Source organism: Spermophilus citellus, assembly GCF_964194105.1.
Source record: "Spermophilus citellus genome assembly, chromosome: 1".
In the NCBI taxonomy this organism is placed as follows: domain Eukaryota; kingdom Metazoa; phylum Chordata; class Mammalia; order Rodentia; family Sciuridae; genus Spermophilus; species Spermophilus citellus.
In genome coordinates this window covers 185,315,531-185,341,078 of record NC_138182.1, presented here as the reverse complement: position 1 = coordinate 185,341,078, position 25,548 = coordinate 185,315,531, and the positions used below count along the sequence as shown (strand labels likewise).

Genomic DNA, 25,548 nt, shown 5'->3' with positions numbered 1-25,548 from the left:
TAATGGATTCTCAGGAATAATTACCATTTTACTCTAGTGAATAAAGGTTCAGTTCAGCTGTTAAGACTAGCCAATAGCCCAAATGCCTGCAAAAATCAAGGCTAAAATAGAATGGATGAAATGGAAGACTTTTTTGCATAAAATCAAACAACTCCATTCTTTTACAATTTCTACAAACAGAGAAAAGAGTTCTATTCTCTGTTATAGCCTTTACACTAAATCCCAACCACCTATGTCCTATGTGAGCTCTTGCCATGAGGGAAACTAAGAAATAAAAACCAGTGGGTATTTCAGAGCAAATCCACCTGTGACGCTAATAAGACCTGACATTCTCATTCATCCAGTGGGCTGCTGGAACATCCTAGAATTATCATTCTATGTCTAAAAGCTATGGGAGCAGGAATGATTTGGAAAAGTGCTGGACTTGTAAGAATGGATTTTAGATTTGGGCATTTTAGTTATAACTTTGGGCTTGAGGGCTATACTCTTTCCATGAAAAGGTGCATAACAAAAAAAAAAAATCAAGCCATACAGAATAAAAAAAAAACACAATAAGTTATCTCCTGAAATCATAATTCACAGCAATAATTATTAAAATTTATTGCTTGTGACATTTTACTTTTGTTTTTAAACTCATTTCCAAGGAATTAATTATTTCTTACCATTTATATTGGCAAAAATGTAGGTGCTGGGTATTTTATAGCAAAATGAAAATTCTTATGTGCTGTTAATAAGTGCAAATTAGTGTCTTATTAATACACTGGAAGACAATGTGACACAATCTGTATGTTATGGACTATATGTCACACACACACACCTGTCAAGAATTCTTTTTGGGAAACCTTAACCCACAATGTGATGGTATTAGGAGATAGATAGAGCCTTTGGGACATAATTAAATCTATAGGAAGTGATAAGGAAGAAGTCCCAATCATGGGATTAGTGTCCTTGTAAAAAGAGAAAGAGCTTGTTTTCTCTACCATTTGTGGAAATGACAGAAGACAGTTATCTGCAAACCAGGAAGGGCTCTTACCAGACACTGGATCTGTAGGTGCCTACATCTTAGACTTCCTAAGCTCCAGAACAGTGAGAAATTGGTGTGTGTTGTTCACATCACCCAGTCTACGGAATTCTTATCATAGAAACATAAACACTCATGTCCTGAGAACAAGCCCTATAAATTTTTCTCATATTGAGATATAATTTATAGACCATAAGATTTACAGTTTTTTGTTTTGTTTTGTTTTGTTTTTGGTTTGGTTTTGGGGATTGAACCCAGGGGTGTTCAACCTCTGAGCCACATCTCCAGCCCTTTTAATATTTTATTTAGAGATAGGGAGGGTCTCACTAAATTGCTTATGGCCTACCTAAGTTGCTGAGGCTGGCTCTGAATTCACAATCCTCTTGTCTCAGCCTCCCCAGAAACTGGGATTACAGGCATGCACCACCACAACTAGCTAAGATACAGCTGTTTGCATCTTGAGCAAAACACTACATGAGGAAGAAATGAAAAACAATAACCAAAACCAACAGTGGGAAGTGCCTCAGTAAAGACAGAGGGCGGGGGGAAAGCTAATCATGGAGAAACGAACTAAATTAAAAAAAAAAGTTCAAGAATCAAATAGACCACAACACAATAATTATGGGTGACTTCAACACACCTCTCTCACCATTGGACAGATCCTCCAAACAAAAGTTGAATAAAGAAACTATAGAACTCAATACCACAATCAATAACCTAGACTTAACTGACATATATAGAATATATCAACCATTATCAAATGGATATACTTTTTTCTCAGCAGCACATGGATCCTTCTCAAAAATAGACCATATATTATGCCATAGGGCAACCCTCAGTAAATATAAAGGGGTGGAGATAATACCATGCATTTTATCTGATCATAATGGAATGAAACTGGAAATCAATGATAAAAGAAGGAAGGAAAAATCCTACATCACATGGAAAATGAACAATATGTTACTGAACGATCAATGGGTTACAGAAGACATAAAGGAGGAAATCAAAAAATTCTTAGAGATAAATGAAAATACAGACACAACATATCAGAATCTATGGGACACAATGAAAGCAGTTTTAAGAGGGAAATTCATCGCCTGGTGGTCATTCCTCAAAAAAAGAAAAAACCAACAAATAAATGAGCTCACACTTCATCTCAAAGCCCTAGAAAAGGAAGAGCAAAACAACAGCAAATGTAGCAGAAGGCAAGAAATAATTAAAATCAGAGCAGAAATCAATGAAATGGAAACAAAAGAAACTATTGAAAAAATTAACAAAACTAAAAGTTGGTTCTTCGAAAAAATAAATAAGATCGACAGACCTTTAGCCAGGCTAACGAAGAGAAGAAGAGAGAGAACTCAAATTACTAGCATACGGGATGAAAAAGGCAATATCACAACAGATGCTACAGAAATACAGAAGACAATTAGAAATTATTTTGAAAACCTATATTCCAATAAAATAGAAGATAGTGAACACATCGATAAATTTCTTAAGTCATATGATTTACCCAGACTGAGTCAGGAGGATACTCACAACTAAAACAGACCAATATCAATAGATGAAATAGAAGAAGCAATCAAAAGACTACCAACCAAGAAAAGCCCAGGACCGGATGGGTATACAGCGGAGTTTTACAAAACCTTTAAAGAAGAATTAATACCAATACTTTTCAAGTTATTTCTGGAAATAGAAAAAGAGGGAGCTCTTCCAAATTCATTCTATGAGGCCAACATCACCCCGATTCCGAAACCAGACAAAGACACCTCAAAGAAAGAAAACTACAGACCAATATCTCTAATGAACCTAGATGCAAAAATCCTCAATAAAATTCTGGCGAATCGAATACAAAAGCACATCAAAAAAATTGTGCACCATGATCAAGTAGGATTCATCCCTGGGATGCAAGGATGGTTCAATATACGGAAATCAATAAATGTTATTCACCACATCAATAGACTTAAAGATAAGAACCATATGATCATCTCGATAGATGCAGAGAAAGCATTCGACAAAGTACAGCATCCCTTTATGTTCAAAACATTAGAAAAACTAGGGATAACAGGAACTTACCTTGACATTGTAAAAGCTATCTATGCTAAGCCTCAGGCTAGCATCATGATGAATGGAGAAAAACTGAAGGCATTCCCTCTAAAATTGGGAACAAGACAGGGATACCCTCTATCACCACTTCTATTCAATATAGTTCTCGAAACACTGGCCAGAGCAATTAGACAGACGAAAGAAATTAAAGGCATAAAAATAGGAAAAGAAGAACTTAAATTATCACTATTTGCAGATGACATGATTCTATACCTAGAAGACCCAAAAGGATCTACAAAGAAACTACTAGAACTAATAAATGAATTCAGCAAAGTGGCAGGATATAAAATCAACACGCATAAATCAAAGGCATTTCTGTATATCAGCGACAAAACTTCTGAAACGGAAATGAGGAAAAACACTCCATTCACAATATCCTCAAAAAAATAAAATAAAATACTTGGGAATCAACCTAACAAAAGAGGTGAAAGATTTATACAATGAAAACTACAGAACCCTAAACAGAGAAGTAGAAGAAGATCTTAGAAGATGGAAAAATATACTCTGTTCATGGATAGGCAGAACTAACATCATCAAAATGGCGATATTACCAAAAGTTCTCTATAGGTTTAATGCAATGCCAATCAAAATCCCAATGGCATTTCTTGTAGAAATAGATAAAGCAATCATGAAATTCATATGGAAAAATAAAAGACCCAGAATAGCAAAAGCAATTCTAAGCAGGAAGTGTGAATCAGGCAGTATAGCGATACCAGATTTCAAACTATATTACAGAGCAATAGTGACAAAAACAGCATGGTACTGGTACCAAAACAGGCGGCTGGACCAATGGTACAGAATAGAGGACACAGAGACTAATCCACAAAGTTACAACTATCTTATATTTGATAAAGGGGCTAAAAGCATGCAATGGAGGAAGGATAGCATCTTCAACAAATGGTGTTGGGAAAACTGGAAACCATTTGCATCAAAATGAAACTGAATCCCCTCCTCTCGCCATGCACAAAAGTTAACTCAAAATGGATCAAGGAGCTTGATATCAAGTCAGAGACTCTGCATCTGATAGAAGAAAAAGTTGGCTATGATCTACATACTGTGGGGTCGGGCTCCAAATTCCTCAATAGGACACCCATAGCACAAGAGTTAACAACTAGAATCAACAAATGGGACTTACTCAAACTAAAAAGTTTTTTCTCAGCAAAAGAAACAATAAGAGAGGTAAACAGGGAGCCTACATCCTGGGAACAAATCTTTACTCCTCACACTTCAGATAGAGCCCTAATATCCAGATTATACAAAGAATTCAAAAAATTAGACAATAAGATAACAAATAACCCAATCAACAAATGGGCCAAGGACCTGAACAGACACTTCTCAGAGGAGGACATACAATCAATCAACAAGTACATGAAAAAATGCTCACCATCTCTAGCAGTCAGAGAAATGCAAATCAAAACACCCTAAGATACCATCTCACTCCAGTAAGATTGGCAGCCATTATGAAGTCAAACAACAACAAGTGCTTGCGAGGATATGGGGAAAAGGGTACTCTCGTACATTACTGGTGGGACTGCAAAATGGTGCGGCCAATTTGGAAAGCAGTTTGGAGATTCCTGGGAAAGCTGGGAATGGAACCACCATTTGACCCAGCTATTGCCCTTCTCAGACTATTCCCTGAAGACCTCAAAAGAGCATACTACAGGGATACTGCCACATCGATGTTCATAGCAGCACAATTCACAATAGCTAGACTGTGGAACCAACCCAGATGCCCTGCAATAGATGAATGGATTAAAAAAATGTGGCATTTATACACCATGGAGTATTACGCAGCACTAAAAAATGACAAAATCATGGAATTTGCAGGGAAATGGATGGCACTAGAGCAGATTATGCTAAGTGAAGCTAGCCAATCCCTAAAAAACAAATGCCAAATGTCTTCTTTGATATAAAGAGAGCAACTAAGAACAGAGCAGGGAGGAAGAGCAGGAGGAAAAGATTAACATTAAACAGAGACATGAGGTTGGAGGGAAAGGGAGAGAAAAGGGAAATTGCATGGAAATGGAGGGAGACCCTCATTGTTTTACAAAATTACATATAAGAGGTTGTGAGGGGAATGGGAAAAAAAACAAGGAGAGAAATGAATTACAGTAGATGGGGTAGAGAGAGAAGATGGGAGGGGAGGGGAGGGGGGATAGTAGAGGATAGGAAAGGTAGCAGAATACAACAATTACTAATATGGCATTATATAAAAATGTGGATGTGTAACCGATGTGATTCTGCAATCTGTATTTGGGGTAAAAATGGGAGTTCATAACCCACTTGAATCTAATGTATGAAATATGATATGTCAAGAGCTTTGTAATGTTTTGAACAACCAATTAAAAAAAAGAATGAAGCTGGATGAACTACAATTCAAATATAGCACAAAACTACAGGAATCTAAACATTGTAAAAAAAAAAAAAAAAAAGGTGTACAGTTTAGTGAAATTTAATATATTCACAAAGTTGGGAAGTCATCAACACTAATTCCAGAACATTTTTTGTATTCCCCTCAAAAAAACTCCATACTCATTAGCAGTTACTCCCTGTTCTCTTCTCTCACTAGCCAGTGGCAATCACTAACCTACTTTCTAACTCTATGGATTTACCTTTTCTGGTTTCAAATACATGGATGATCCACAAGATATGTGGCCTTTTTAACTGGCTTCTTTCACTTAGCATAATACCCTTAAAGGTTTTCCACATTGTAACATAAATAAGCTTCCTTTTTATTCCATTTTATGAGTATATTATATTTGGTTAATTATCCATCAGCTGCTAGACATTTGGCCTGTTTCCATATTCTGGATAATGAATAATGCTGCTATGAATGTTTGTTAAGTTTTTGTGTGGACATTTGTTTTCATTTCTCTAGAATATACATATAGGAGTAAAATTTCTGGGCCAAATGGTAATTCTATATTTAACTTTTTGAGGCATTAAAACCCTGTTTTCCATAGTGGTCGCACAATTCTACATCGTGCCAGTAATGTATAAAAGTTTCAGTTTCCCCATATCCAACCCAATGCTTGTTATTGTTTTAGGTTTTTTTGTTTGTTTGTTTGTTTGTTTGTGTGGTTTTTTTTTTTTGTTTTTTGTTTTTTTTGTACTGGGGATTGAACTCAGGGGCACTCGACCACTGAGCCACATCCCCAGCCCTATTTTGTATTTTTTTTAATTTTTTTTTTTTTTTGTAGTTGTAGATTGACAGAATGCCTTTATTTTATTTGTTCATTTTTTTGTGGTGCTAAGGATCAAACCCGGTGCCTCATGCATGCTAGACAAGTGCTCTGCCACTGAGATACAGCCCCAGCCCTATTTTATATTTTATTTAGAGACGAGGTCTCACTGAGTTGCTTAGTGCCTCACTTTTGCTGAGGCTGGCTTTGAACTTGCAATCCTCCTGCCTTCTGGGCCTCCTGAGCCACTGGGATTATAGACATGCACCACCGCACGCAGCTCCCCCAGCCCTTTTTGTTTTTCTGTTTTTGTTTTTGTTTTTTATTTTGAGACAAGGTCTTGCTGAGTTGCTTAGGGCCTTGATAAATTGCTGAGGCTAGCTTTGAACTCACAATCCTCATGCCTCAGCCTCTTGATTACAGGAGATTAATCCCTCAGCTGGGATTACAGCCCAGGTATTATGTGTCTTTTTAATTATAACTACTCTAGAAAATCTGAAATGTATCTCACTGTGGTTTATTATTTGCATTTCCCAAATAATCCCCACAAATTTTGTGCGGGTTATTGGCTATTGTGTATCTTCTTTAAGAACTGTCTATACAAATAGCTTGTCAATTTTTTAATTGGACTGTCCTTTTATTATCGAGTTGTAATAGTCCTCTACATATTCTGGATTCTAGACTCTTATCAGATATATGTTTTGCAATTTCTTTTCCCATGCTCCTGATTATCTTTTTACTTTCTTAACAGTGTCCATTTGAAACTCAAAAGTTTTTAATTTTGACAAAGTCAATTTTATGTTTTTTTTCTTTTGATGCTTAGTTTTCTATTACCATGTCTAAAAAAAAATTGCCTAATCTAAGATCACAAAAATTTATATCTGTTTTCTTCTAAGTATATTATAGCTTTAACTTTTTCATTATTTAGGTTGTTTGATCCATTTTGAGTTAATTTTATATTTGACATGAGGTAGGAATCCAACTTCATTCTTTCATATGTAGATATTCAGTTGTATCAGAACCATATGTCAAAGAGAATATTCTTTCTCCTATTGAATTGTCTTGTAATATATAATTAATATATATATATATATATATATATATATATATATATATATATATATATCTTAAATGTGCAATAGCTTAATTGTAGGTTAGCAACACAACTATACATGTTTGTCAAAACTTACAGAACTGTAAATTATGAGTAAATTTTATTGCATGTAAACAATTTCTCAACAAACCTGGCAACATTTAAAAATTCTACTTACAGCAATGCTCAAATATAGTATAAGGGATCACCTATAAGAGACATATGCTTCACAGATATTGTGTTCTTGTTTGTAAGAGAGAAACTAGACACCATCTGAATGTCTATCACAAAGGAAGTAACTAAATAAAATGTAAAGTAGCCATAGGCTTGAATCCTATGCAAAAGAATATGTCAGATATATACATGCATATACGTCTCAAATGGATAAAGCTCAGAAACATCCCCCCCCAAAAAAAGTTGTAAAATAATTTACACAGTATAAAATCATGTATGTAAAAAAATATAAAAAACTATATATTCAGCCTTTATGATTACATTATGAGAGGTACTTAAGTGCTAAAGGTCTAGAAGAATATTATACAAATTAAAATATTCTACTGCCTCTGGAGAGATTGACAAGACACCAAAATTGAAAGAGATGGTCGGAGGAGTTGAGCTCCACCATTTTTCCTCCAAAGAAATATTTACTCATTTATTACTTATGTGATCAAGAAACTAATTATGTGACATTTATGGAGCTATAAGCAGAGGTCAGAAGTACAGAATAATAGCTTTTTAATATACATGCTCATTTGTGCACCCCTGCACCCAAAATACACACAACAGATACACACACACACACACACACACACACACAGAGGTGACCTTACCAATTTGGATTTTCCACACTTTCCCGGAAGACAGACTCCTCCTTCATGGATGCATACTGTGTCCACGTAAGGCAGTGACTCTGAATAGCCATGTTTCTTCCCTGAGGGTTGAGCCACGATTCCTCTTCTAACTGGATACTAGGGACTTTTAAAATGCTCACCTGCCAACAGAGGAAGGATGCCTTTCTCAATTTAAAAAGTGCAGTTATGCAGGGAATTGAGAGCTGCTTTCAGTCTTGGGGAATAAAGAGGACAAGATCCCCTGACATACAGATGATGGCCCACCAATGCTGACAATCCTGGCAATCAAACACACTACGACCTTACCAAGAGCCGGCAAAGACGTGCAAATGGCCCAGGATTTATGTCAGCTATACGGTGCCTGGCCTAATTTCCCTAACTGCTAAACACTAAGCAAATTATCAGCCTCCTTCGTGTCTCCTCTAGGGCTGGTTATAGCCTTCTTAAATTGATGGATTCTAATCGGGCCCACTTACAGGCTCACATGCAGGGTGCTATCTGGTAAAATATTTTCTTCATTTTAAACTCTGTCCAATACCTAGAACTGTATGCTTTCCTAGGTGGAGAAGACATGGAAAACTACAAAGGCAGAATTGTACAAGTCAGAGGTATCCTTAAATTATTTAAGAATTGAGATACAAGACAAAGTTGAATGCCTTTCTAAATAATAGATTCAAAGTGAGTATATAGGGCAAAGGCAGGGTATGCACTCGGTGGAAAAAGCCAGTAATAATTTGCTGCTACAGTGTAACACATTTTACCATCTGGAAAATAAAAGAAAGTTCATTTTCACTGACATATTAGCTTTCTTTCTACTAAGAATGTGACAGAGTCTTTTAATCCACGATAGGGAAGTGATGGAAGCTGCCATTTTCCCTACATATGGCGCAGCAATTTAATTTGCAAGCTAATCAGCAGGAGCCGAGTTGAGTTCTAAATCACACATAGAATCTCTTGCAGGTGGAAACAACCACCCGAGGCATTTTTAGACATGTGTATCATAATGCTTTCCTCTTACTTCCTAATAATTGCAAAAAGACTCTTGTCACAAGTCTCTCTATGGTTCAAGCCAAGCGATTAAAATTTTCCACTCACCTTTTTCCAACAAAGAATCACCAGAGTGCTTAAAGGATTTCAAAGAGAGAAAACAATTTGCTATCATGAAGATTTCACGATCAACAAGATTATTGCACAGAAATACACAAAAAGATTTACATAGGGCACTAGGAACATTATACTCTCAGAAATTACTCATCTCTGACAGTGAATTAGGAAACTGAAGCTTTTAACTTCTTTACTATCAGACTAAATATTTACAAACTTCCCCCTTCTAATCATGTTTACCTGAGTCATTTTTAGCCATATACAGACTGAAAACAATATCACTTCATGCAAAATGCCAAAAGTATCTTTAATACTCGTAGAACATCTCTATATCCATTAAGATTCCTTCACAGAAGAGATAGACAGAGACAGGGATGAAGAGTCTCCAGCAGCATCTGCCAAAAGCAGGGTGGATAAGAAAAGGCTTTCCTCCTCCAAAGAGCAGCAATGAGGTGGGAGGAGTAGGACAGTCCAGGGCTCTGCCTCATATCTCTCTCCAAAACTGTTAAAAGCTACTCAGTGTTACATTTACTGTGGCTAAATTTTGTAAAGAATTTACCTTTCTTAAAATTTCTGGAATCACATTCTGGCAGTTTGCAATCCTCTTTCTATAGATGATTCCTGTTGATTCATCTAGAAAAGAAAATTTCACACTCAAAAAGAAATTAAGTAAGAAAAGATATTCTTGACGTAAATCTTTTAAAGTCAACCTCAATTTTCTATATGTATAACTCCTAGAGAAAATGTTTAACTCAAAACTCAGTTTCCTTCACCCCTCTTCTTCGCCAAGTCACAGGTATTCCTTATCTATGATCAAGCATTGAGGGTGAAACTTAGAACAACTCACAATGCACATGCTAAAGTCAAGGATAAAGAATCACAAACTGTGTGCTACTCTGGATTATCAATGTCAATGCTCTGGTGACGACGGCCCGTGAGCCTCCTGCTCAATTCCAATAAAGAGAATGTTTTACATTAAGATGGAGAATCTAAGCTGTTCATGGTAGTGCACACCTGTAATAACAGCAACTTGGGAGGCTAAGGCAGAAGGACTGCCAGGTCAAAGACAGCCTCAGCAACTTAGTGAGAGCCTATCTCAAAAAGGGCTGGGGATATAACTCAGTGGTGAAGAGCCCCTGGGTACCAAAAAACAAAAAAGATGTCGAATCTGGTTCTGTCAGCATCTATACCACACTTTGAAGCACAGATTTCTAACCAGAGTTTAAGCCTACAACTAACTAATTATATAAGCCATACTCTTTGCTCAGAGAGGAAATGATGCCCTAGGAACAGAATGATTCTGTTATGTAGAAAGTTTCCAGAATAGTGCCAGGTATATAAAAAACACAATAAATGGGAGTTAAGGAAAAGGGAGACAGAGGCAAAGAAAATGACAAACTTTGAAGTGCTATTATTTGCTCTGAGAATTACTGGAACTCAACTACACTGCAGGTCACAGTCCTGACCCTGGTTGCAAACATCCTGACTGCCCAGAATTATTGTAAAACCATCTGCCCGTTGGCACTCCCTTTGGCCATGTCATCCCCACTCTTAAAATGGATGAGCTACTCTCAGAGGCAAAGAGACCCTTGACAGTGACAGACATTATAACTAATGCTCCTAGAGCACTTTAGAATGTGCATGTCGTTTTCTCAACGTTGATCTTCACAACAACCTAAAAACCAGATTATTTTACTACTTGGGAGCTCAGATGAACAAACTGAGCCTGCCAAAAGTTAAGCTATGGAGGTAGTACAAATCAGGACTGGGAGTCAGGTGTGTCTGATGCCAGATAAAAACTTAATCCTACATTGAATGCAGGTACATGAGAAAACAATTTTTAAATATATTTATCTAACTATAGAAATACAGAAAATAGGGGGCTGGGGATGTGGCTCAAGCGGTAGCGCGCTCGCCTGGCATGCGTGCGGCCCGGGTTCGATCCTCAGCACCACATACCAACAAAGATGTTGTGTCCGCCGAGAACTAAAAAATAGATATTAAAAATTCTCTCTCTCTCACTCTCTCTCCTCTCTCACTCTCTCTTTAAAAAAAAAAAAAAGAAATACAGAAAATACCCTTACAAACAAAAGATAGCTTTACATCTATCAAGCACAGAGGGGGCCTCAGAGCAGCAGCATCTCATGATTTCTAAGAAGGCTGCAGGGCATGTTAGACAGCAGTCTCGGTGTCTCCAAACATTTGTGCATTGATGACGTATATTGTCATAGCTTCCCATGCTGCCCATTCCTCGAGTTCAAACGGCAGGGACAACCTTTCCACTGAGGATAAAGATGACAAAGAACAGGAGAGATGCCTAAGCTCTAGTGCAGGGGTCAGAAATTTTCTGAAAAGAGCCATAAATAATTTGGCATTAAGGTCTCTGCTGAAAATAACTCAGCTCTGCCATTACAGAAAGGAAGCAGTAATAGGTAAATAAATTAGTGTGAATATATTCCAATAGAACTCCCCAAAACAGGCATCATGAGCCATCATTGGTCTAACCAACACTGAAACACATTGTCTAGTACATTTACGAGTCCATAATCTAACCATTCTCTGGTCACATCTCATAATATCTGTTAATCACACCTGGTTTTCTATCTACAAAATAATACATAATCATAGGATAAAGATATAGCCATTAGATTTAGGGTAAATTATTTAACCTCTCTATATATCAATGTCTTCATTCATTAAATAATTGAAGTAAGAGTGCCTAGCACATATTAAGTAACCCAAAATGTTACCTATCACAATGATGTAACTCACTGTTGTTTTGTTTTTGAACCAGTGATGGAACTCGAGGGCACTTAACCACTGAGCCACATCCCCAGCCCTTTTTTTTTTTTGTATTTTATTTAGGGATAGAATCTTGCTGAGTTGTTAGCTCCTCGCTCAGTTGCTGAGGCTGGCTTTGAACTCATGATCCTCTTGCCTCAGCCTTCCAAGCCACTGTTATTACAAGGCATTTGCCACGGCAGCCAGCTTGCAGCTCAGTCTTACCATTGAAAAGTGACAAGAGAATTGCTTAAGACAAAACAGGATGCACCCATATGCACACATACATCTTTACAAAAGTTGGTGTCACCTGACAATCATCACTTATGAGTGGGTACACTCAGGACTTACCTATTTTTTCCTCCACGATTTTTACAGAGATGACATTTTTATCCATGGGGTTTGGATACTAAATGAAAAAAAACATAAAGAAGAATTACAATTCATCTTTAACCAAAGTGAATTAGGTCGTAGAAACCACAGCTATTTGCAGGATCCATAAATATTTGCCAAGCAACCTCTCAGTAAAGGCCAGTTTTAAATCAAGGATCTTAATTTCATTATTGGGCCTGGATAAGTGAGAAGCCTGGACTTGTATGAAATCCAGGGAAGATTTAATTCTAACATAGCCCTGGGTATGTGTGGGGGGGGTGAGGTTAGACTAATTAACAAATAATAATACTATCAATACTGAGCCAGACTAACGTAAATCAAGAGAGTTCTTCGTGCCAGGCACTGTCTAAATGCTTTAATTGCATGATCCCATGTAAATCCAACAGCTGTTCTCTTAGGAATGGGTTATAAGTCGTTATCCCCATTTTTCAGAAATGGATACTGAATAAAGATTGGATTGTTTAAAGTCACCCACCTGGCCTCTGCTGGAGTGAGCAGATTAAACCAGGCCTGTTTAATACGGAGAGAATTCCTTCACTACTGTCCTATAACCATTGCCTGGTAGCTGGATTAGCATCTCAGGATAATGATCATAGACATATACCATGCCAGGGAAATAGTAGGTGCTTTATAAATATTTAATTTGCTGATTGAATTCTCTTGAAAGACAATTTGGACGTAATAAGGTTGATAATAGCTACCATTTTTGTCCTTGGCAATTTACATACCTTATTTAATTCTCCAAAACATTCCATGAAGTGAGTGTTATTTTTTTCCATTTCATATGTGAGAAATAAGGATTGGTTTGTAAATTAAATTACTTGCTCAAAAGAATTCATGAGTAATATATTGAGATAATATAATTTACCCCAGATACTCTCTGCCTGTCTCCAAAGCCAGTCCTCCTACCCTACCATGAAATTACCTCGCCAGTTACTTTAACCCAACCTTTTCCATTACTCAGATGTGGAGAGAGAGGTGGAGGGATCAGAAGTGACTCCCTCAAGTCATAAATCAGGTGGCCCTGAGCCCCTGGGCCCAGGCCTCCCCAGGTTTCCTGCCTCTCATGTGATCAAATTTGAAAAGGAAATTAGCAGAAAGTCTTATTCAGGGCAACAGAAAATGCTGAGCAAGAGGTAAAGCTAAGGGGTGAGAGCAGAGGGGCCATTCACTTGAAGAACTTGAGCTTTAAGTCCCCTGAATCCTGAAAAATGGAATAGGAAATTGTGCATGTGGGTCTTTCCCAGCAGCAGCTGCAGGCACCGGTGTGTTTGTGTGTGTGTGTGTACCTGCACCTGTACACCTGTCTCTCTGTTTATAAGAGTCTGTCTGACCAGCTGATTTTCACTTTCACACATGCTTAAAGATATCTGTGGCCGCAGAAAGACCCTAGATTAGAACATTGGTTCTATGAGACAGGGATGTCATCTGTTTCAGTTACTCCGTTTCTCCACTGACCAGCACACGTGGGAAGCTCCCAATAACTATTTGCTGAGTGAGTGACCGAGCTCGGGAACTAGTCTGGGAAGCAGGTAGCTTCTCACTCTTCAGCTGTCTCAACACCACCAGACCTTCCACATTGGCAATGTCACTCCCATCTCCATTCTGGCAATGGCAATCTTGGTTAACTGATGAAAAACATGGTTTGTTAGTCCTTTCGATTGTTCTGCAGTACTGGGAGTCGAATCCAAGGACTTGCATATGCTTTACCAATGAGCTATTCCCAGACCAAAAAACATGGTTTTTATAAACTGCTTTAAAAACATTCATTTTATCCCTGGAAAGGAAGTGCTCAAAATTAAAACAACCGGTTTTCTGAAGTTTAGCCCTTTACAGACACATGTCCAAAAGAGTTGGTTTAGATATTCTACTTCTCAGCACAAGAGACCTTCATTTACACGAGAACCTTGAAGCAGGGGAGAATCTGAGACTCCCAAGGCCTGAGAAGCATGTGTGCGTGTGTGAGAATTGTAACTTGCACACTAAAGTAACTAAGATTGTTTCCTGTACTACATTCTGGTTTGCTCACTGTATACCCACAAATAAATCCTCATTGAATATCATATTATAAATATGCTACATGTTGTTTACACTGAATAAAATCACAGAAAAAATTAGAAATGTAGTCACCATGGAAGTATAGTGATAAAAGTTTTCAAGTTCTGATACTTCACTGAGTTGTCAATAAAATTCCTAAAGACTGTAAACTCAAATACTTCATGATTTTACATAATCTTAACATCTGCTTACTAATACACAGGTGTTGATTTCAATAATAGTGGAAACTCTCTAGTTTTTCTCCATTCGAGTTTTTTTGAGACTATACCATGCCAGACACTGTTCCAGGCACTCAGGATATAGCATGTGGCTACAAAACTGTAGCCTCTTACAGGATTTATAGGTTAATTGGGAAAACAAATAATAAATAAATAGATCAGTTCTGCTCAGAAGAAAATAAAGCAGACTGAAGGATAATAAGCAAATGAAACCCCATGGAACAGTGCATTGTAAAATACTTAAGGATCATTCATTAGACAATGTTTGTAAATAACAAAAGTAAAATGGAAATCTTATTAACTGAACATAGCCACCATGAACTGTTCTCTGTAGGAAATAATCATTTGCAAGATTTAAGTCATTTTCCTACACAACTACTTTTGGCATTTTACAGGCATGAGCCTCAAATTTCTATACAAGATTGGTAAAATAAATGAGGGGTTTATGTGCAATAGCTAAATACCATTACACCATGACATGAATGACACATATTTTAACTTTTTTTTTTTTTAATTAAAGAAATATTGAACTGAGGCTCCTCCTACCTGGCATTACTAGAAAGGATCTAACGCCATCTTGTGGCAACTTGAATATTCATGTTTTAATTCATGAAAATTTATCTAAAGGCCAATAATAAGGATTTGAGAAAGGGAAGGTGCTCCAAGAGATCACCAGCAGGAACACCAACCTGGAAAGGCAGTAAACAGGTAGCCAGGTTTTTCTGAAAACCTTTTCAAGCACAGTGTGATATGTAATTCATTGAGCCAGATCAGAATCTATTCAATCGAAGATTCACTGAGCATCTAACTTTGTCCATGCAGGGTGCTCTGCATTAGATAGAGGCTGCCATGTACATAATCTCATTTAGTCCCCTGCCCCCCAACACCAAAAAAAAAAAAAAAACTTTTAATAAGTATTAAGACATGGAGTCTTTTTGTTACAAACCTAATGGTGTGAAGCCCCCAGACAAGCAGGGTCTCACTGGGACTCTCCCTTTCCCATTCCACACTGCAGTCTCCTAAAAGCAAAGTGGTCTGTCTGATAACCTAGATTTCTGCCAAAAGCCCTTGTCTTCCTTGAACCTGATTCAGCACATCACAATCTGCAGTGTGCATAAGAATTTCCCATAAAGCTACACATAATCATTAGGTATAAGATGTTTTATGGGTGATTTGAGGGATTTTTCAAGGTGCAATTGACTTTATTTTTATTTTACTTATAATTTTTACTTTCTTTCCAAAACGAATAAGATAACTCCTTTCCCTTTCCCAAGATATAATTCTATTCAAAAATCACCATACATAGTATATGTAACAGTCTAGCAAAAGCAAAATGTAGATTTTCCTTGGTGGCCATACACTCCTGCTTTTATTTATTTATTACCTATTAAAAGGTCAGAGGCTAAACACTAAATGATGCAGCGGGAGGAGTATACATTAAAACCAACACAATTGGGAAGAATAAGAGGACAAAAAAAATGAGTTCATCTAATTATAGAAATATATTCAATACAACTGTGGATGAAGCTTTATGAAGAAACGGCATTTAATTTTCTTATTTGCTGAGGGTAAAATTCATAATTCAGAAAACCTACTCTCAAAAATAAGGAGTTTAATTAAAGTATCAACTTTCCAAAAAGCTCAGAAGTCTGTGCCTTCCTTTTGTAATATTGCCCCCCAACACACACACACACCAAAAGTGTCAATGACCTCAAAAGGAGTCATATGTACCAAATTTCAAATGGGAGAGTACAGTAGCAGGTGAGCTAACAGATCTCTGATTAGTCCTGCAAAGGAGGCCATGAGGACCTAAAATAAGTCTGCATATTAGCATATACACATTTGCTTTATAAGCTTTAAGGGAATCTGCTACCCAGGCTGTTTCCAAACATGTATATGCAAAGGAATAAAACTGCTGAAAAGAGATTTGGTGTTTAGCCACAGAAAGAAACCACCATGAGCTGTGCCAAATCCCTTTTTGTGAGCTCCATGAAATACTCTATCTTGGAAGAAAAGCAAACCTGATTTTACATGAAGATCAAATGAGTCATTGATTAATCAAACCTTGAATGATCAAGGACTAAACATTTAAGTCAATAGATATTTTGAGTAGCTGTTCATTGGTCTTTCATGCCAACATAATGATGAAGCAGAAAGAAGAAAGGACAAGGAGCCCAGACATGTAGACCAAGATGCCACCTCTGGTGAAGTGAGGGTGGTAAACCCCAGGCGCTCCTTGAAGGTCCTGCCCCAAACTAACTGCAGTTCTCAATGAAGGCCACCCAACGTTGCAGCAGCCTCTCTTTCAAAAATGTCCCAAAAATCAGCAAATGGCATAGTGAAGTTTTTTGAAAGGATAGTTTATAATTGAAACATAGAGGAAAATTCTCTTATCTCAACTTTAAACAAATGCATAAACCAAAGGAGGCTTTACCATTGCATTATATCCCCAGATCTTATAATTTTTTGTTTTTATTTTGAGACAGGGTTCCATTCCCAGCAAAGCCAAAAAAGTAAAAATAAAAATTACAAAGTCACACAATAATTGACTGGCACTCTTCAAAAGCACCATGATCCAGAAAGACAAAGAAAAACTAAGGAACTGCCCACCACCAAGGACACTAAGACATTTCAATTAAATGCAATGCAGGATCCTGGACTAGATCCTAGACTAGAAAAAGGATATTAGTGGACAACTGGCAAAATCTGAATAGGTCTCTAAATTAGTTACTAGAATTTAAGCAATGATAACATCCTGGTTTTAAAATTAGGAGCTGGGAGTATAGCTCGGTGGTAGAACATATGCTTAGCATGCACAAGACCCTGGGTTCAATCCCTAGCACCAAAACAATAAATAAAAAATAAAAATTTTGCTGTGGTTTGGGGAAGCTGAGAAAGGGAATAATTTGGTTTTGCAATGATTGTCAAATTGTTTCTACTTAAGAGGTTTAAAAATAAAACTAAATTTTTTAAATATTTATTTTTTTAGCTTTAGGTGGACACAATATCTTATTTTTATGTGGTGCTGAGGATCGAACCCAGTGCCCCACGCATGCCAGACAAGCGCACTATCACTTGAGCCATATCCCCAGCCCAAAACTAAAATTTAGACACACAATGTTGAAAAAAAGAATGAGTTTTAGTATCCAAGAGACCGAGTTAGAAGTGCATTCGTGAGAGTCTTGGGCAAACCGTCTTTGATCTGCCTTAGTTTCTTCATCATAAAACTAAAATAAACACCTATCTCAAAGAGTTGTTACAGGAATTAAAGGAAAGAAGCTCCTATAAAGTCTGACACCAGCACCAGGCTCATACTCAACAAACACAGCTGACTGTGGAACTAAAGAATGAATCAAGACATTGGTTTTTGCCTCAAGATCTACTGTAGGGCAGCATTAGGTTTATTTCTAGCAACTATCCACAATCCAAAAACATTTAAATGATTGAAAAATTATTCGAACATAATGCTTTCAACTTCTCTAATACATGCTTTACCAATTCAGAATTTGAAGAAAATACAACAGCTCCCTGGTTCTTCCCTTTCACTCACATTGGGGAAAGCACTGTATTGGTGAAGAAAGGACTAGAGGGAATATTTACTCCTAAAGAAGGTAACAGACTGTTTCTAGATACTTTACAAACTCTTATAGACTTAAATTCAAATATGAATCTTGCCCCTACACTACATATCTGCAATATGGTCCCTGAGAAAGCATTTATCACAAAACTGAGTATATTCCTCTCCATCTCCTTTGACAATGAGCTCCTTGAGGACAAGACCATGTTTTATTTATCTTCACATCTCCCAGGGTCAAAACAGTGCAGACTTAGAATGCCAAACAAAAATCTAATGAATGTATAACTATTAATAACTTTGATAATTAAAAATCTCCTTTCATACACTAAGCCACAGTTTCTACTAGGTAAGTTTCAAAGCACACTTAAAAATTACTTAAATGGCGTTTTAAAAATAATTTACCATTCAAATGTGCATCTTTATTCATGCTTACTCCCCTTTGTTACTCCAAGTTAGTAAAGATTTGTACAGACTACTTCTCTCAGTTTTTCATTTTCAGCTTCGTGGAAGGGGCTCAATAAATTATTATTATCCCCATCATTTATGAAGAACATTAAAAGCACTACTGTGGGGCTAGTAGTGCACGAGGCCCTGGGTTTATCCCCACCACACACACAAAAGTACCTACTGTGTGCCAACATTAAGTTAGTCATATTGTATGTAAGTATATGCATTGTCCAATTTAATTTCCCCAACAACTCCAGAAGATAGTTACTATTACTCCTATTTCGTTTTATTCTTGTTTGCAGTACTGTGGATTGAGCCCAGGGTTGCTTTAATCATTGAGCTACATCCCCAGCCCTTTTTATTTTGAGACAGGGGTCGCACAAAATTGAGGTTGGCCTCAAACTTGTGATCCTCCTGCCTCAGCCTCCCCAGTTGCTGGGATGAAAAGGACATGCAATTGCACCCAGCCTATTACTCTTGTTTTGAAGGTGAGGAAACTGAGGAAGAGAAAAATGAACGGACCTGTCCATACTCACATGGCAGCTTTCCAACCTGTCAGACCCCCTTCCCCTCCCATCTGTGCCCTTCTCTTTCAAGTCAGGCTTTCTTTTCTAGGAGAACTGAGAATAGGAAGTAGAAGTAAAGAAAGGCCAGGACAGACGTGAAAAAAAAAAAAAAAGATAAATAGCCATTATGTTATGCTAAGCCTATGGTTTATCAGATCATTTATTTTGGAAATGTACGCTCACCCTAAATATTTCTAGCACCCTTGAGGGAGAAATTTTCCACACATGTAAATGTCAGATTTGTAAGAGAGAAAAGATAAGATCAGAAATGGAAACATTATTAATTACCCAATCATCTTCCTACTCTAAATGGAAATAGCCAATCATAAATCCCTTTTATGAGCTTAGGGGGTAAACACTCATGCCATTTCATTCAGCACATAGGCTCCCAACTGGAATTAATAACACCCAAGGTCATGTATTGAAGCAGAGAGATTATTTTCCTCTGTCTGTTTTACTACAGTATTCAAAGACATGTTTCTGAGCCTTCTTTGGGTACCTGGTATATATGCAAAGCAAATGACGAAAATCCCTGCCCAGGATAGCTTACACTCTTACAATGAGTCTTTTGCCTATAGCACACAGTCCACCTGAAAGGCTTTCTAATAAGAAAATCGTTGACCTGTAGGTATAAACAAGAAACAAGAAAATCCAGTCAATACAACGTCTCTCTAGGTCCTTTTTAATGACTTCAAATTCCAGGTAAATGAAATATAAGAAGTTCCCTTTCTTCCAGCTCAGAAAAGGCAAGCCCATTCAAAAGGCCTATCCGGGCTTCCAGAGCAGTCAGTTCTTGCACACTGCTACCTCCATCTATACAACGTGTTCTTTTTGTAGATGATTTTAAGTAAAAGGAAGGAAACAGCTGTGAGGGATGAGAGCTAGAAAGCTAAGAGTCATTCAAAGAAAGAAACCAAAACACACTGTCAAGAGCACTGACATCCCAGTTCATGGAAAGTACAGTTTAGCATCTGATGAATAAACCATTGTGGGTTTCGTAGCATTCCTCCACGAAGAGTTCATTGAGAAACACTATGTTCCATGAACAAAGAGTATTGCATTGTTTGTTTTCAAAATATCTCTTATCTTTGAGATCCTGCAGCTAAAATTCTGCCTGTGGTATTCAACAGGCAGGTGTAAGAAGAGCAAACATTCTTCAGGTCTTAAAATAGTACTGTATTATAACTTGGAAGGCTAGTTCTAACATACCAAAAGTCATAGATCAGTAGATTCTATTTAAAGTAGAACTTCCTCAGTTCTAAAGTGGCTTCAAACATACCATTGTACAAAATCAGACTAAATGCTTCCCAGAGAACATCATATAACTGTCGCTTCCATCAAGTAGTTTTCTATGGGAGAAAAATACACACACGCGCGCGCGCACGTGCTAAAAGAAAAAAGCATATTTTTCAAGAAAGACAATTCTTACTATTTGGGGCTTATAAAAAGCATATGTGGGGCCTCTCTCTCCCAGAGATGGTCTTTATTTGTCAGCTCTGACAAATAAACTTTCGTGTGTTAAAAAAAAAAAAAAAGCATATATGTGTCAAGCTGTTACACTTTCATCCTCAAAACCATCCTGGGAGGTAGAGGGGGTAGAAGGCATTACCATTTTACAGATGAGAAAGCAGGACTGTTTTATACAAGGTGTGTATGTTGTTTAATGAACAAGGTCTCCAGTCAAGCAGGCCACTGAGCACAAGCCACTGAGCACCTAGAGGAAGGAGGATGCTTTTCTAATTTGCATTAACAGCTATATTTACTTTCCATTGGCCCCTTATTCTAGAAGTTCATGGAGAAGAACCCTAAATGATGCCTTTCTTAATTTGTAGTATAGTGCCACTAATCTTTGAAAGCACTGTGAAAACTATTTCCCATAGCTATCCATCCCTCCAATGAACGAACAATGTCTACTGACATCCAGTTCATGGCTTCAAATAATATAAGGTGAACATTCTCAACACAAATTGATTTACTGACACCACAGAAAGTCACATAGCTCCTCCCAGGCAACCTCTGAAGGACTGTACCTTCCCAAATGTCCTCCGTGGTTCTTATTCACCATGCAGCCACTTTGCTGAGCATCATATAAGCAGCATAGCAGATTCTAACTGAATGTAATCACAGCAGTGACATCAGCTATACTACGTGACACATAAAAAACCCACAGAACCAAGAAGATTAAAAACCTATCATAGCCAAGCATAGTAGTGCACACCTGTAATCCCAGCAACTCGGGAGGTTGAGGCAGGAGGATCGCAAGTTCCAGGCCAATCTCAATAACTTAACAAGACTCTGTCACAAAATAAAAGAGACTGAGGATGTAGCTCAGTGATAGAGTGCTTACCTCACATGCAAGGCTCTGGGTTCCGTCCCTTGCATCAAAAAGAAAAGAAAAAAATCCTATCATAGGTTTAAGTCACTAAATTTTGGAGTGATTTGTTACAGAGCAATGAATAACTAGAAGACTCCATGTTCTCATCCTAACACACATCAAAGCTGTACCTTTATGTAAGGGACAACAGGTCCACCCAGTTGAGCAGACTGCACAAAAGGAGACCAAGATCAGATGAAGAACACCACAAAGGTGATTGTGAAATATTTTATTAGGGCTGGGTATGTGGCTCAAGCGGTGGCAAGCTCGCCTGGAATGCATGCGGCCTGGGTTCAATCCTCAGCACCACATACAAACAAAGATGTTGTGTCCGCCGAAAACTAAAAAAATAAATAAATAAATATAAAAAAGTCTCTCTCTCTATTTAAAAAAAAAAAAGAAAAGAAATATTTTATTACTTCAGTACTCTTCTGAGTGTCCAGAATACACAAGGCAGCAGTGCCTGCCGGTTAGGGGCATGGGCTTTGGAGGCAGATGTGCTAGAAATCCTGGCCATCCTGCCTGCTTGCTGCAGGAACTTGAAAAAAATTGCTTGAACTTCTCTGAACCTCAGTTTCTCCATACTGTGAAATGGAAGTCAGCTATAACAACTTCCTGAGGCTGGTGGGAGGAGTAAAGATGATAATATATGGAAAGGGTACACACATGTGTATACACACACACACACACACACACACACAACTTGCCTAGAAAACTCCTATTTAGGCCTCAGCCATCATCTCACAAATGCTACTTCCCTATGGAAGCCTCCCTAAAGACCACCTTCTGGGACTTTAGCCGGCCTCCTGCCATACTCAGTCACAACACCATGTGTTTTCCTTGTGTCATCATCAACTGGAGTTATAGTTCACTTCATCATTTAATAATGGTGGTCTCATCCACTACAGATCATCAGCTTCATAAGAAGGTAGCCTGCCTGTTGTCCTCCTATGGTGTTCTAGGACCTGGCAGAGCAGGCACACAGCAGTATCTAAAATACCTGTTGAATAAAAGAAAAACATTTTCCTGAGTACTCTATGAATGAGAGTTTGGCACTGCAATATGCGCTTCTGCAGGAGTGAGTTCTGGCCAGAAAGAGCTTAGTCTAATTGGAGAATAAGACACCACCAGGATCCGAGCCTGTAGATGGTCAGTACCTCTTGAGTCTTGAGGAGGCAGAGATAACTTCTCTGTGACAACAACCCAGAAGAGTTTTGCAAAGGAGTGGTGGTGCTTCAGTTTGGATCTCAAAATGTTCCCCAGAGGCCCATCTGTTAAAGGCTTGGTTCCCAGGGTAGTGCTATTGGGAGATGGTGGAGCTTTGGAAGGTGGGGCTTGTGGAAGTGCCTTAGGTCATTGGGGCTAAGCCCTTGAAGGGGGTTATGGGACATCAGTTCCCTCCTTAATCTCTTCTTTGCTCCCTGGCTCAGAACAGTTTTGCTCCACCATGTACTCCTGCCAGGATATGTTGTCTTATCACAAGCCCAAGCAATAGTATCAATCAATTGAGCATGAACTAGAAACTCCAAAACCATGAGCTACAACAAACCTTTTCTCATTACAAGTTATTTCTCTCAGGTATTTCATTATTTTGATGGAAAGCTAGCTAACATAAGTGGCCTTAGAGAATCCATATTCTAAAGTGCTCATCCTAACAAACAGGGGAAAGCTTTTTGGCTACGCCTTTTTTAAGCCTAAATGCCTGGCCTAAGGCAAAGTCTACATAAGAACATAATTTATTCTTTCATTCATTTATTCATTTATCAGATTTCTACTGAATACCTAATAGGTGCTAGGCACTATACTGGAATCAATAAACAATACCAACATGCTGGCATTCCCTATAAAAAAGGCCTCAGAAGCAACACCATGCTAACCAGCATTCTAACCCTTGGTAACCTGGGTCCCCAACTATGTTAAGTGTAATAGAGGCCAAGCCCTATTACTTAAAGAAATGACCTTTATCTCCCCAAGCATTGCCCTGAGCTTTGCTTCTAGGTTGTATATGATTTCACTATCCAGGGCTACTGCCCAAGGCAAACAGCAATTTTTTAAAATCTTGCTTAAGATTATGAAAGCTGAAAGGGAACTTAAAAGATCATCTGGTACAAACACCCTCATCTTGCGGATACTAAGTCCTGGGGAGAAGACCCCTGGCCAAAGTCACCAGAAAACTAACTAAAGATAGAACCAGACTGTAGCCCACTCCAAGGCTCCGATGCAAGAGGGCCTGATATATTTTGATAAGGTTCTCAATTTCAAAAGTATAAACAACAGTAATATTTTGGCCAGGAGCAGTGGCAAAACGCCTGTAATCCCAGCAGCTCAGGAGGCTGAGGCAGGAGGATCACTAGTTCAAAGCTAACCTCAGCAGAAGTGAGGCACTAAGCAACTCAGTGAGACCCTGGCTCTAAATAAAATACAAAATAGGGCTGGGGATGTGGCTCAGTGGCCGAGTGTCCCTGAATTCAATCCCCGGTTCCCACCCCCCCCAAAAAAAAAAAAAAAAACAGTAATATTTTGGAGCCCTTACTAATAATCAGTCGCTGTGATAATCATTTCACATTAAATATCTTGTCTGGATTCTCACAACCACTCTGTGCAAATGTAAAAACCATTTTACATTTGCCCCATTTTACTGATTACAAAACTAAGGCTGGGAGAGGGTAAGGGATAAGCTCAAAGTCCCACAGATGTTAAAAGAGAAAGTGTTGAGGTAGTAGAATGAATACTAAGTAAATAAGGACATTGGCTTCCACAGCCTCCTTTAAGGGGTTAGCTTTTAAGGGGTTAGTGATGAACTAGAAAGATTCACAAGTCAGTCGAGGAAGTGAAGCTCTGCCCAAGGCTGCTCCCTTCAGCTGGGCGGGGTGTGGACGTGATGCCCTGCACGGTGTCTCTGCTCTCATCCTAGCCCGGGAGTCTTCGAGGAAACCCGCCCCCTCTCTCTCCCCGTACGTCCCCGAAGCAACACTCGCGGTGGAGGGAGAGGTGGTTCGGCCGCGGGTCGGATTCCCGCGGGGGCAGAGGACCCCGGAGCGAGCGCAGCTGGCAGCGGCTCACCAGAGCGCCAGCTGCAGGGACCCGGCGGGAGAACGCGAGCCCCGGCCGGGACAGAGGGGGCTGGTACCTTTCGGAGGAAGCTGGCGACCACCTGCTCGAAGGGGTACTTGTACACCTGGTGCACGTCCACCGTGATCCCCATCCCCGCCACGGACCACACCTCCGCCAGCGCACAGCAGCCGGAGCTCTGCCCGGGCCACAGGCACCCACGCCGAGGCGACCAGGGGCGTGGACTTTCCTCTGCCTTTTCAAACTTTGCAAACTTTATTGTCCATTCAGAGAAACAGACAGTAGGTCACGCCCATGTCCCCTTCCGCCAGCGTCCTAAGTAAGTGGCAGGCGACAGGGGGCGCGCCCGGGAACCGAAAGCCACGGGAGCGCGCCCGGGCACCCAGGGATGCATGATCTCAGCCCTTAGGGCCCAGGGCAGTACCGGGCCCCTCCCGGGCCACGCGAGCCACCACACCACACCACACCCTGGAAGCCTTGGACTTTAAGATTGTGCTTTTATATTATCACCGCCTGGAGTCTCAGGGCAAACCTAAACCGCTGTTGACAACACTTAAAAAATAAGAAGAAGAAATATATAAACTACCCTCCCTTAAACTTTAAGGGTGATCATAAAACCTTTCTCGATGTTGCTGAGTCTGATGGGCCAAGACCAGCAAGCAATTGCATTGCTCGCACGACCTACCTGCCAGTTGCCTAAGGCTCGAG

General features: G+C 38.8%; 1 protein-coding gene across 1 annotated transcript in view; it reads right to left on the bottom strand.

Annotated features, from left to right (window-relative positions):
- The window catches only part of PRELID2 (PRELI domain containing 2), an 84,276-nt gene extending 59,212 nt beyond the window's left edge, over positions 1-25,064 (bottom strand). Inside the window, exons 1-4 of the mRNA XM_081278504.1 lie at positions 24,899-25,064; positions 12,487-12,544; positions 9,914-9,987; positions 8,230-8,390 (exon numbers count right to left, since the gene is read on the bottom strand). Of these exons, the coding sequence (XP_081134630.1) occupies positions 8,230-8,390; positions 9,914-9,987; positions 12,487-12,544; positions 24,899-24,973 (368 nt within the window). The 5' untranslated portion in view covers positions 24,974-25,064. The remainder of the gene's footprint in view (positions 1-8,229; positions 8,391-9,913; positions 9,988-12,486; positions 12,545-24,898) is intronic.
- Between the last annotated feature and the right edge of the window lie 484 nt (positions 25,065-25,548).